The sequence below is a fragment of the Choloepus didactylus genome, chromosome 7 (genome assembly GCF_015220235.1).
Source record: "Choloepus didactylus isolate mChoDid1 chromosome 7, mChoDid1.pri, whole genome shotgun sequence".
Taxonomy (NCBI): Eukaryota; Metazoa; Chordata; class Mammalia; order Pilosa; family Megalonychidae; genus Choloepus; species Choloepus didactylus.
Window position 1 is genome coordinate 22,632,866 of NC_051313.1, and position 13,590 is coordinate 22,646,455.

At 40.0% G+C, this 13,590-nt stretch overlaps 1 protein-coding gene across 9 annotated transcripts in view; it reads right to left on the bottom strand.

Annotated features, from left to right (window-relative positions):
- Positions 1–4,333: 4,333 nt before the first annotated feature.
- NCOA7 (nuclear receptor coactivator 7) overlaps positions 4,334–13,590 on the bottom strand; it is a 154,789-nt gene continuing 145,532 nt past the window's right edge. For 4 of the 9 annotated variants that reach the window (XM_037843824.1, XM_037843821.1, XM_037843820.1 and 1 more), the window contains exons 12-16: positions 10,708–10,833; positions 9,637–9,789; positions 7,275–7,370; positions 6,814–6,887; positions 6,288–6,423 (exon numbers count right to left, since the gene is read on the bottom strand). In XM_037843824.1, coding sequence (XP_037699752.1) covers positions 6,288–6,423; positions 6,814–6,887; positions 7,275–7,370; positions 9,637–9,789; positions 10,708–10,833 — 585 coding nt within the window. Of the gene's footprint in view, positions 6,424–6,813; positions 6,888–7,274; positions 7,371–9,636; positions 9,790–10,707; positions 10,834–12,219; positions 13,322–13,590 lie in introns of those variants that run through there. The other 5 variants (XM_037843822.1, XM_037843827.1, XM_037843825.1 and 2 more) reach the window with 3 other exon arrangements.

Consider the following 13,590-nt stretch of genomic DNA (forward strand, 5'->3'; position numbering starts at 1 on the left):
TGGATATAGTATGCTTCTGTTTATATTAAAAATATATTTTACCATAATAAAAAATAACCTTAAAATAAATAAAATTAAAACAAAAAAAGATGTAAACAGGTTCTAGAAGGGAAAGTATGGAACTTTTGTGGTTGTTACCTCTGGGAATGTAGAGAGGAAATGTTTGCCTTTTACCTAATTCCCTTCTGTACTGTTTGAAAACTTTATCATGAACATTTATTACTGTGATAATGAAAAAAGAGAGAAATAAAACCTTAATTAGGAAAAATTGTTTGTTAATCACATTTTTGATTTAAAAAAACTTCTATTCAAAATAAAGTATACTTTCCCATAAATAAAAAGAAGACAAAACTAAAACAAAAAAAAAATCTTCAACTACTTGTTAAAGTGAACCTGGAAAGTTATCACTTTTATGTATATACGTTATATTCTACAATTAAAAACTGATAAAAAATACAAGATACTGGGAAAAAAAGCACAAGGGCACCATTGTACATGTCTGTAAATACTTTTCCTAAATATATACGTTGGTATAATACAGTTTCTTTGAAATGCCGTCTTGACTAAGTTTTGAGGTCTCCTGTGGAGCAGCTGGTTAAATTCATACCCCAGCCACTTCCTTCTTATGTGCACCCACCTTAATCACCCTGGGGCCAGAAACCAAACAACTTGGAAGAGCCCCTCTGCCCTGGAGCCTGCAAAATTATTCAAATTAGCTAACCCACAAGTTGCTCTTGAAATACAGCTAACCCCATTTTACTTCCTTAAACTGCCACCTATAGCTCCTGGTTGCTGTTACCCTGTGTCTTAATTTCCAGGCTGCTGTGACAAATACCACACAATGGGTTGGCCTGAACAATGGGAATTTATTGTCTCATAGTTTTGGAGGCTGGAAGGCTAGCTTTATCATGGGTTGGTAATGTTCCAATTGGCTGGCAATCCTTAGGTTCCTTGACTTTCCCACCTCGTGGTTATATCCTCTCCTTTCTCTTCTGGATTTCCACTGACTGTCAGCTCCTGGCTCCTTCCCATGGCTTTCTCTCTCAGTCGGAATTTCCTCTGCTTATAAAGAACTCTAGTAATCTGATTAAGATCCTCCCTCATTTAGTTGGCTCACACTTTAAAAACAGCAACGTCAAGAGGTGCTATTTACAATGGGTTCATATGCACAAGAATGCAGATTAAGAACACATGTTTCTTGGGGTACATTTCAACCTACCATACCCTCCCCAGGTGCAAACCAGCCCTCCCCCTCACCCCCAACCCTTGTGAGGAACTGGATAGTAACCTTCTTTCATTTGGAGCTGTAAGTAATAAAGAATTTTGCCTTTCTTCTGAGTCTGTGTCCAAAGAACTTATAACCATACCTAGTATAATTGTGAAAAACCTGGTGTTTTAGAAAATGAACTTTCCTTTGCAACTGTAACATCATTAGATGACTCCTTCATTAGAAGTCATTACTTTATTTAACAAATATTTAACACTTACTTTGTTAGGCACTATTTTAAGGGCTTTAATTATCATATCAATCATGAAGTAATTATTACTCCCATACTGCAGATAGAGAAACTGAGGCACAGAGAGGTTAAATAACTTATACAAGGTTGCACAGCTTGTAAGCTCCAGAGCTGAGATTCAAACCCAGGAAGTCTGTCTCCATGTCCTTTACCACTATGCTTTGAGGCCTCTTGAAGTCTTTAGCAGCTTTGATCTCTATCTGGGCAATGTGATCATATGACCTGCTGAAAGGGGCCCATGCCTTGTACCCCCAACTCTCCTTGGATACCGCCATGAGAAATCTATTCACTTCTCTGATTTTTTGGAGAATGTAATAGGGAAACAAAATTCTACAAGAGAACAAGACTGGGCCTTGTTGGGTGTGGAGTAACAATGGAGCCTTTTAACAGCTCTTCAGATCAACACAACATCTCAACACAGCAGCACATCTTTGTAGACATATTCTTATTGTTAAGTGGAGTCTTCAAAGATGAAAGGACTAATCCTTGACAACCATTTGGTAAAATGTAGCTGATCCATCATCCAGCGGAGAGAGAGATTAAGCATAGGTCTGCTTTGGGAATTGAAGGCTGAACCACTTGGCTGAATTCCAAAGTGGTGTTGTCCAATTGAAAATGGTATCAGGGTAAGGAGGACTATCAGAGGCATGAGAAGACATGCCTTATCACTCAAACTGGTTGTGTTTCTTGTTTAGCATTTTCCTTGAGGGTTATGTCAAGCTAGATCAAGGTTACTTTGGGTAACCCTGGAAGCAGAGGGATTTATCAAATGATGGGACCCTTGTTGAAAAGTAAGTGGGACATCATCCATCTAATGGTTTCCACGCTATCTAATGGTCTACATTTAATGGCTTTGATTGCCCTTTGCTCTAACAGACTGATATTGAAAACTGGCTAAGGAAAACTGGTTGGTTACTGAATAAGCACTATCCCAGGCATTCTTGATGGTTACATTATTATTCCCGATTTTTCTAAGGCTGGATGCACAATTCTGTGGAAGAAAGGAGTTATTTTTCTTTCCTGTGGTCCATCGTGGGTCATGGATGGATGCCTGTGGGTGGGGTGGGGGGGGACAGACACATGTCATTCTGAAGGATTGCTGGGAGCAGCATAATGTCCAGTACAGGAATAAAACCTGTGCTGATGGCCAAGGCAGGAAAGCTTTATGTGAGGCAAGGCCTGGGCACCAGGCTGTCCTGTCATGACCCTTGCTTAGGGATGGGCATCAGTAATCTTATAAAGACCCATTTTCAGTATGGAAAGACTGTGAGGGATCTCAGTTCTCAAGTCACTTTATTAGCTGACTACCATGGGAAGGAAGAGACACACCATCACCTTAGGTGGCACAGAGCCGTGTGGAGTTCCGTAACGCCAGAGACACAGAAAAGTGCTCGAACCCCAAGGTTCTCTTCTGGTGAGAGAGTAATAGTCCAAGTTAATCATGGACTCAAACGTGATTTGGCACTAACATCTTGATCTAGAGTTGTGCAGTTTAACATGGTAGCCAGTGGCCACACGTGGCTACTTAAATTTAAATGGATCAAAATTAAATAAAATTTAAAACTCAGTTCTTCAGTCACCCAAGCCACATTTCAAGTATTCAACTCTATGTGGCTAGTGGCTACCATAAAGAACAGTGAAGATTCCTGGAACATTTCCATCACTGCAGAAAGTTCTATTGCACAGTGCTGATCTAGAAGATAAACACACGGTCCCTGAAGATATTCTACCAAGAAACACCATTTTGATGGCTTGATTGACCATACCAGCGAGGCCCTGTCTAGTTTCTACTTTGAACCACTAGAAATTTGAGATAGAAGGGAGGGGAATAAGACTTTAGATTTTGTTGTGAATTGTGAAGCCTGATTTTCTCAGTAAAGAGACACCTTGGGTTGGGGGACCACTATGGATAATGGTCACAGGCAAGGAGGTGGAGCAGAGGACATGAGGCTCTGAGGTTAGGGCTTCCCCTAAGTGAGAGAAAGTGTGTGACCCATTTGGGAAGAAGGAAGTGGTCAAAGTCACTTTTTGGTATTTGCACAAAGGTTCTGGAACTTCCCTAGGCTTTTGACCTCTTTGTCTTCTCCATCTGATTATACTGGTAAAAACAGGTTAGGCCACCTCAGGCAGCCATGAATCTTAGCTTCCCTTTCTGGCTTGAGAGATTCTCAATGCCTTCCTCAAAAGGCAAATAGTTCTTTCATTACTTTTCTTCCAAGTGCCCCTAAATCTGGAGGAATCAAGGAAAGAGAAATCAGATTGAGTGCCATTGTATTTCTCACACTAGTTCAGAGTGTCCCTGGTGACTTGTAGCATGGGGAGGCATTCAGTTATTTCAACGGAGGTTGATGAAGCACTGGTTGCCTCTTCCCACCCACTGTCCTTAGATATGGATGTATGAGCTGAGGAATTGAGAAGCAATGAAGATTGGTTAGACACTTCATCTTTAGGAGGTAGGTAGCAGGTTGGAGATGGAGTTGCAGTAGAACCAACAAGAAGCCAACAAAAATTTTTTCAGAGCAGTAAAGTGCCACTTCTAGAAAGTGGATCTAGAGAGGGATATTCAAAGGAGGTTGTCACTATTCATAGAAAGGCTAGAAGGATTAAGGACAGACAAGAAGCCTGTAGATGGCATCAAGGGTAATCTCTAGTTCAACTGTAACAACGTAGTTTTCATGAGCTGGTGAGAGAAGAGGAAACTGGCTACAGGATGGCAAGGAAAGCATGAGCAGTGGACCTTGTTTAGTACTGGATATTCCATCATCTTCCCACCCAACCAATACCTGTTTAATGAATCCTCAGGAAATAAAATCACACTGAATGCATAAATTCCTTTATTGAAAATATTGGGATAGCACTGCATTACATATATTCAGTATCCATATATGAAGGGTCACACATTTCTGACAGAATACTGTTTTAAATAGAGAACACAACATCTGCAGATGCTCTCACAAGTATAGTATCCTGGACTAAACTAGATAAGAGTCAACTATATGCAAAATGACGATTTTGTTTAATAGCACATGGTTGCAAATGGCATAAATGGTAAATGTGATCATCATGAAAACTTCCTGGTATCTCACACCAAAACTTTATTTAATGAACACATGATAGTTAAACTGCTAGAATTGTGTTCACTGAGAATTCTCAATAGGAGGACTTGGGTGAAAAGCACACCCAGGCTACAGATTTAATATGTTACAGAATTCACTTAAAATTACATGGAATGTGAGTGGAATAGAATAATCACTGATCAGGCAGGAGGCCACTCAGCAATTCATTTGTTTGTTCCCTTTTATGAACAGTCTAAAATAAGACAACTATGTAAAGGAAATATTCTGCAGCTTAAGACTAACATTCTCTGAACCGTTTTTTTTTAAACATGGGCACATAAATACTACTTTTTATTAATTTACTCCTTTCAAAGATCACTTTGAAATTTAGGACAGACCACTCCTCAACTTTGGCTATTATGATTTGGAATTTTTTTTTCCATTAGCAGTCTTTGGCTTTCATCAAAATCTGGCAATCAATAAAATTGGTTAGATTTTTGACAAGGCTTTTTTTACACATATATTTTTAATAAAAGTGTTTTATGATGTGAAAATGGGTTGATGTCAAAAAATAAGATTTTCCTTTTATTCCAATTTTGGAATACCTTGCATTACTTATTCTCAAATAAAAGGGTCTAGAAACAAAGACGATTGACCTAATTCAATTTCATTTAATTTTTAAACTGTAGAAATTAAAAGACTCAATTCCTTTCAAAACAGAGGGCTGTTTGTTTATATAAAAGCCTGGGGGGAATCATGCAAAAAACTATGAAAATAAAGTTTTTGCTATTAATACACATGATTTTATAAGAAGCAAAAACATTTTCTTCTCAGAAGCAGGGTTGCTCTAAGTCTATTCATAAAGATAGCCATTTCTTTAAACATCAACTTATGGCTGTAAGAAATGGCTTGTACATCTTTACATAGATATGTTCAGGGTCAGTAACTAAAAAGGTGCAGCCAACACAAATCAAGGAACGTTGGTAATGAGGTTTTAAAAATTCAGAATTATGCACTCAATATATATATATATGCTACTTAATATCAGTCACCCTAAACAATCAGGGCAAAAAAAATTCAATATAAAACTATAGAAATCAAATGGATCTGTTGCCAAAACATAGCACGAAATCTATACATTTCTTTATTTCAGGATTTGACACATAAAAAGAAAAAAAAAGTCCAACATATTTCAGACAATGTACTAGAAATAATAAATAAACATTTTAAAAAATCATATATTCCCTTTAAGTGCTATGCACTTTCAGTTTTTCTAAATGAGACCAACTTCTTCCATGGCAAACAATGGTAGGCTGCAGATTTTGGTAATGAAAATTATGTTGATAAATACACAAGACAGGTATATATTTCCACAGTATCTTTTTTTTTTTTCCACAGTTGCCAAAAATAAAAATTGCATTCAACTTGTACATATATAAACATTCAGATTCCTCACTGTATGGATTTAGAGGAGGTGGGAATGTAAAGTCTTTCAACAGTCTGGACTTCAGGTTTCTTTTTTTAGCATCTGCCTTTCATACGTACCTTTCTGAATCTTTCTGCAGTGGGGTCATGCTCTGAGATGATGGCAGAAAGAAAGCATTATGGTGTAATGAGGCAGCCTGGGCTGGGGCTTCATCTTCCAGCCAGTTTTAGGAGGGCTGATCGAACCGTTCCAGTCTTTTTCATGTCATGTTTTAAGGCAGTCTGGATTTCACTCAAATGTCCATACCTCTAGGTCCTGAACTATGAAGTCCTCTTTTTTGGAAAGGATATCATTATTGAAAGTGCTGCAGGAGTTGCTTCGTCCATGGTATAAATCAGCATCCAGCCATAGACCAAATCGTCCCCTGTAAAGGTTTAAAAGAATACACCAAAGGTGAAAACACTTCAATATTATCTGGCATGCTTTCCGTCTTTCCTTGCCCATCTTCTTTCCTTTATGTTATAAACAAACAAAATTCTAATCTGCTTGTAAAATAAAAGGTACATGTCCTTTACTCCATTTCAGTGACCCAGCTTTCCTAAAAGACAAGTGGTGGCAGCCCCTCATGTAGGCTCATAAATGAGTGATTTTATCTTTGATTCTTAGTGTCATGTGTTAGGCTGTTGTCCTCATTAATCTAAGCACATGGACTAGCTCAAATCACCTGACACCCAGGTTTGGGTTACCTGTGTCAAAACAGACCCACTCAGGTTAGGTGGTGCGTTAACAAAAATGATGACAATAAAAACCTTACCCTCCACCGCCAAGTTCTAAAGAACTTATGTCTCCATTGATAAAGTATGAGTTTTCTCCACTCCACTTAAAGACCTTGGGGTATAAACACAAAACAGAGAACAGACACTTTAATCCAGAGAAAGAGCAAAGAGGGACTATTAGGGAAGGACCTCCCACTGGCTGAGGAAGCCCCTGACTGTGGGACCTAGTCCCACCCCAAGACAAGATCTCTCCCAAGGGGTTTTGAGGGAAGAAAGATCTTTTTGGAACACGCGAGCTCCTCCCTGATCCCACACTGTGCAGGGCAGAAAATCCCAACACTTAGGCATCTACGCAGTTTGCGCACTACCGTAATGAAGTGTGGCCTTGGGCTGCGGCATGTCAGGATGAGGTTATGGGACAGCCGCTGCTCCAGTGCCCCACCCCGCTCCCCCAGCATCATGACATCGGGGTGTTGGCTATTTCTCCACATCCAGGTACCTTGAAATTAGGGCTAAACGTATAGAGAAAAGTTTCGCCTGTGCCATAGTAGTGGTCACTGAACTTGAAAGGATGAGTTGCATATGCTCCAAAGATCTGCAAAAAGAAAATACAAATATTATCTACTCTCAAACCCAAATCTCCCAAACAAAAGCTTTCTGCAATACTGCTTGACATAATCCTATTCTGAGATCTCATTATACCTTTTCCAGTAAAGATTATGCTAAATTGGAGTTCTCAAATAAAAAAGATCACCAACAAACGAATAAATAAAATGTCCCCAGCTATAACTGGAACCCAAGTGGCCAGTCTCCCTGATACATGGGAAATCCATCAGACGCAGCTCTGGGAACCCGTTTGTCAAAGGCCAACAATTTGTTCCAATTTTAAAACACTTCCAAAGTCGTCTACAAAGACAAATCTTCTTTAGTGAAGACAGTCAATATATTAGGAACATTAAAGAACAAGATGCACCTTGCATGCAGAAATGAGTGCTTGGAAAAACAAAGTCATATGTCTCATGTTTTTTAAGTGGGTTCATGGCTAGACGTTTTCTCAGAGAAAATAATTGCCCCCATCTTTTGATTTGTAAAATTCAGTCTTAGTCTATCAATAACCGCATCCTTAACATGGCTGATAGGATATATCTAATTCTGAAATGGATTTTAAGAAAAAAAAATTCCAGAAAATTATGAACTTTAAAACTAATTTAGATGGGTTTTAATCAAATGATTCTCCCATATTTTCCTTCTAGGGGATTAGAAGGAGAGCCAAGTTACTCAGGGAAAGGCATTTTCAGAACCTGCCTGCTCACTGCCTTGGCTTCTTACCCTTATTCTCAGATATGAGCAGCACTTGCAGTGGGGGGAGGTGGCAGAGGTGAGCATATGTATTCTGAAAACATCCCTAGGTGGTTCTCATACTCTCCACTACAAATCCCACTTGATAATCACTGCTTCAAATGGATGTTATCTGAAAAATGTCTTTGAATTTTTCAAAATTATTATAACTGGATGATAACCTCTGTGGGTTCTCTTTATTGCTTCCACTCAATTCCTGACAACCTGAAACACTAAATATGAGGTAGAACAGAGGCTAGAAACTCTTTCTAACCAATACTTATTGTACTTCCTGCTTCCAAACCTTTCCCTGGAGCTGCTAAGAACAAAAACAAAAGCCAATAATAAAAACACCAAAAATCCTTCCTTTCTTCTAGCCACCTTTCAGTAAAAGTACTAAAATAAAGCTGAGGTAGGTGTGTATCTCTAAAAGCAAGGCGCCAAAATCTGGCAAGAAGGGCAAAGGCCAATGGATGAAGAAAGCAGGTAGCTTTCTGATCAATCGATAGGAAAAGCCATCCTACTCTCTCAGCTTCTGGATGACTCTAAACAATAATATTCTTTCTTAGCTGAAAAATTTCTTAGCATTCATGGAAGTTTGGTTAAGGACTGAGGACTGGATGATAGCAAGGATTTACTGTTAATTTTGTTAGGGTCATAGCACTGTAGTTAAGAAAAGGTCCATATTCTTCTTAGGGATGTGTTCTGAAGTATGTGGGGAGGAAAAGCATTTTGGTTGAAATTTACTTCAAAATCCTTCAGCAAAAGGTATATATGGTGTGACGGTGTGGAACTGTTTGTACCCCAGAAAAACATGTTCTTAAATTTAATCCATTCCTGTGGGTGTGAACCCATTGTGAGTAGCACCTTTTGATGAGGCTACTTCGGCTAAGGTGAGGCCCACCTCAATCAGGATGGGTCTTAATCTTATTACTGTAGTCCTTTATAAGAGAATGAAATTCAGAAAAAGAGAAAGCAAGCCACGGAAGTAAGAAGCTGAAATCAATGAAACCCAGAGGAGAAGGGAGACCTGTACGTGTCGCCATGTGACAGAGGAGCCAAAGGTCACCTGCAGCTGTTCTCCAGGAAGAAAGCATTGCCTTGATGATGCTTTAATTTGGCCTTTCTTCTAGCTTCAGAACTAAAAGCTAATAAATTCCCACTGTTAAAGTCAAGTCATTTAATGGCATTTGCTTCAGCAGTTTAGAAAACTAAAACATAGGGCAAGATGAAGAGATAGGACTCAGAGTTAGATAGGATTTAGTGGTGGGTACAAGATTTTCCGTTACATTATTCTCTAAAGTTTTTCTTATGGTATAATTGTTTGCAAAAATATGATTAAAAGGAATAAGCTTAAAAAGTACTTCAGCAAAGAAAAAACAAAAATAAAGAAAAAGCAAATGGGAAAAATATGCTGTGGAATCTGGGGCTGGGGGTTCATTATAATGGTTTCTCTACTAGTATGTAAGTCTGAATATCTCCATTTAAAAACTTTTTTTTTTTTATGAGAGGAACAGGCTTACCTGGTTGTCCATATCTTTGATGACCAATAAGACAGGACTATCCAGGGAAGCCGATTTCCGGTAGAGCGTTTTCAAGCTGGTCCCATGCTCTAATGTGCTATATGCAAGTCTCCATGGATACCCCTGCACCCTGGCTGGAAGGCGCCGGGCCAGCTACAAATTCAGAGATGGAAATGTAAATACACATTTCACCCACAAATCACTCGGAAACATGCGGCTCAAATGACAGCCTGTGGCTCAAACATAAAATCATATACTTACATATTGCTCCCCCTTTACTCTGGGAAACATTTGCCACGATAAACAAAGAAAGAGGAGGGCAAGCCATTGTTCTGATGGTGTTTACACCTGGCAGAGAGGCTGCCCAGACCACGTTTCCTGGCAGGGGCTCCCCCGTGGGGTTGCTATGCCACCACCAATTTGAATGTACAGCATCTAGCTTAACAGGCACGGACTTTTTAACCTTTCACCAAACAGCTCCGGTTTCTCTGATTGTTCTTTCTAAACCTCACAGGCTCAGAGCTGCTGACAACTCCAGCTTTCCAAAGAAGCGAGAGCAAGAAAACATGTTTTTATATTTCAAAAAAACTTTCATAAACTTGGAGCAACCAATTTTCAGAAAATATAAGATACACAAAGAAAATTACAAGGAAAGGCCCATTCTTCATAGCAGAAGGTGTTTTTCAAAAAGCAAGTAAAGTGTATCTGCTGTATTGCTATTACCAAACTCTTTAAAGTCACTGGAATGATGCAAAAATGACTGGAATAAATTTGGATCATTTTAAAGAACAGTAGGACTGTGGTAGGACACTTAAACATTTTTTCCAGACAAGAAATGGCTTTTCCTTCAGTTTTGTTGGGAAAAGGGTGTTCACCTCCGACCGAGTCCTCGCACTTCTGAGAGGTGGTGGGGTACACTACCAGAACCCTTCCTTCGGAAGCTCGGGCAGTGGTGCCTCTCCTTCCAGACCTGGCTCACCCTTCCCCGGAACAAGGAGCGAGGGAAGTGAGAGGGGCTAATGAGACTAAGGGTGGAAATGCGTTTCTGGCCTGGGGGGCGTGAGGCCCCACCTGCTCCACGTGCATGTTCTCCAGCAGTGCGCTGTGGGGCTGCAGGATTGGCAGCACCTCCTCGTCGTCATCTTCATAGTAGCTGCACGTGCTCTTCCGGCGCTTTGCCTCCTCAACGGTGATGATCTGAGGTGGAGAAACAAACAAGCCGAGGAAAATGATGTTATCTGCTTTTCCTCAGACTGCTAATCACCACCTCTGGTGCACAACTGCCTGTAACAGTGGTGCTCAAGCATCAAGATGGAAAGCACAACCGGACTTTGGGGGAAATGGCTAGTTTTTCAGTTTCAGAACAAATGCAGAATTTAACATGGTACAGCTGAGGCACTTAATATACACAAATTGAAGTCAAAAGTTTTCCATTTCTAATATTGCTCAGTCATCGAGGGAGCATTATGTATAAACAATCAACTTACCCACTTGAAATGCCCTGGATTATTCTCCTTTAGTCTAAGTTTGAATTGTTAAGGGACTAATCAGAGATCATTTGTGAGCAAGTCTTCTATAAACAGGGAATGTGGGAAAAAAAAGGATAGTTCAGAGATCATTCCATAAGCAAGTCTTCTATAAACGGAATGTGGGAAGAAAAGGATAGTTCAGAGATCATTCTGTGAGCAAGTCTTCTATAAACAGGGAACATGGGAAAATAAGGATAGTTCCTTCAGCAAGGTTCCTGATGTTCTCTCTCAAGATTGTGAACACAGCAACCACCTCTGATGGAAATAATGGTAGCAGCTACCAGGAACAATACATAGAGGCACAAAGCTTTGGTCCAAATTCTGACTATGTAACAATTTTTTATGTACAGTTTGGAAATGATCAAAGTATTCCTGCCTTCTAAACTAAGAAACATGTTGTACACAACACTTACTATTTTGGAGCTATGTTTATGAACTACCAAAGTCCATTTCACCTTAAAATCCATTTTTTGCCCCTCCTAAAGTCAGGATAAATCACTGAATTCTTTTGAAATAGAGGAATAACTCGGCAACTAATTAATACTGGCACCAATTCACTTCACTGGCGCCAGTATTAATTTTTGCCTTACAGAGGAAAAAACATTTGTTACATGTAATGAAAATGGTTTGATAATGTGCTACTTAATTTCCAAAATGTACAGTGACAAATTAAAAATACATGCCATCGTTTCAAACAGACAGATAAGATAATAAGCTTATAAACTGTGCCATCTTCTGAGGAAGTACTTAAAAAAACAAAAAGAATCACAAATCCAGCTTTTTTTTTTTTTTTTTGTGAAGTCACATTTTTGATGAAGTCTTTTACTACAGGTACAAAATGAGGCTACGGCATGAACAAAATCACATATGGATTTTTGCCTCCAAAGGGAAGGGGCAAGCCATACTGCATACATCTTTAAAATGAATAAAATACCTGCTCTGGTTGAAATGTCACAATGCTTTCTCATGAGAATGCACTCCACACATGCTGAGTGGCAGATCTCTAAGGACTCGCCAGCCCCTTATTAGCTCTTAAGGACACTCTCCAACATACCTTCACAAAAGGCTCTTGGTCAGGTCTGGCACAATAGAAAATCTGAATGTCCAAGGGTAATCTTCGGACTCTCATGGTGCCGAGAGAAGTGACTGCTCGCTCTCCAACGAGGAACCGCGCTATCTGCCTGCACCCCGGTTCCTTGCAGCCACGCTGAGCTACAACTGTTTTTTCAGTATCTAGTTTCCTGCACGATTGAGTTTCTGTTTCCCTTAGGAGAGGGCTCGTTTCTACAGGAACACACCCAAATTAGGATTTAGAGCAAACACATATTTCCTGTCAGACATGTGGGGCTGTAAAATGACACTTTCACCTTTGAACCAGTGGTTTCCTAACAGTTCAACAAAACCCCATTGTTATTTTTTTTTTCTTTTTCTTCTTAAACTTTTCTTCCTTCCGAACTGTCCTCAGGCTCACCTAGCTTTTCTGGCTCTGCCTTTTCAGCACCTTCTCTGAGGCTCAGCCTCCATTTTCAACCTTACACATATTCCCTGCCATCAATCTGAATCTCAAAGGAAGGATGAAAAGCAGAATAAAAGGCTAAACTTGTAGAAATGAAAAGAAGCCTTTAAAGGAGGCAGGTCATTGCAGTTAGAACAATGGCAATTTCAGTTGGATACCACATTATGCTCCTTGAGTGAGAAGAACTTCAAAGAATGGGAGAAGACCTGGTTTACCTGAGGCTGAGGAAGACACCACCTTAGCTGAAAGGCAGTTTTATAAAACAGCAGGCAGTCATATTTACTTTTTACATTTTAGAAAATTAGCCTTAATGACTAATAAGCAGGGTGAGTTCCCTTTTAGTTCTCTGGTCTCCAGAGCAGATGTCAACGGGTTGGAAAGAAATGCAGACTCCCGTTGGATCAATTTTCAATGACTTTCCTTTGACTTTTCCAGATCTAAAATGGCCTTTTGGTCTTGGGGATTCCTCAGGGTCCAGAGTGCTACTGCACAGCTCACCCTGGGGCTCTATCATAAAGAGGATTCTGAATAGCCCCAGGTCACTCAGAATTTCCTCTTGGTGAGAGAGCCGGGACCCAACCTGGGGCAGATTCACTCGGGTTTCGTGCCAGCCAGCACGACAGCACTTTCTTCAATGCCTGGCACTTCATGACAGTGCTTCATTGAATGAGCACCAGGTGCTCTGCCAGGCACGGGGAAGCAAAGCAGTCCACAGCTGTGAATGGGTGGGGAGACAGCAGACAGATGTTTATAAATAAATGAATGCCATTTCATGTGATACACACGCAAAGAGCTACAGCAGATGCTCAAAGGGCGTTAGGGCTACTTGGAGAGTTCAGAGGTGGCTTTATTTACAGAGCAGGTGCTGCTTCAGATTGAGGGGGAGGGTGGCTGTCCCAGGTGGAGGGC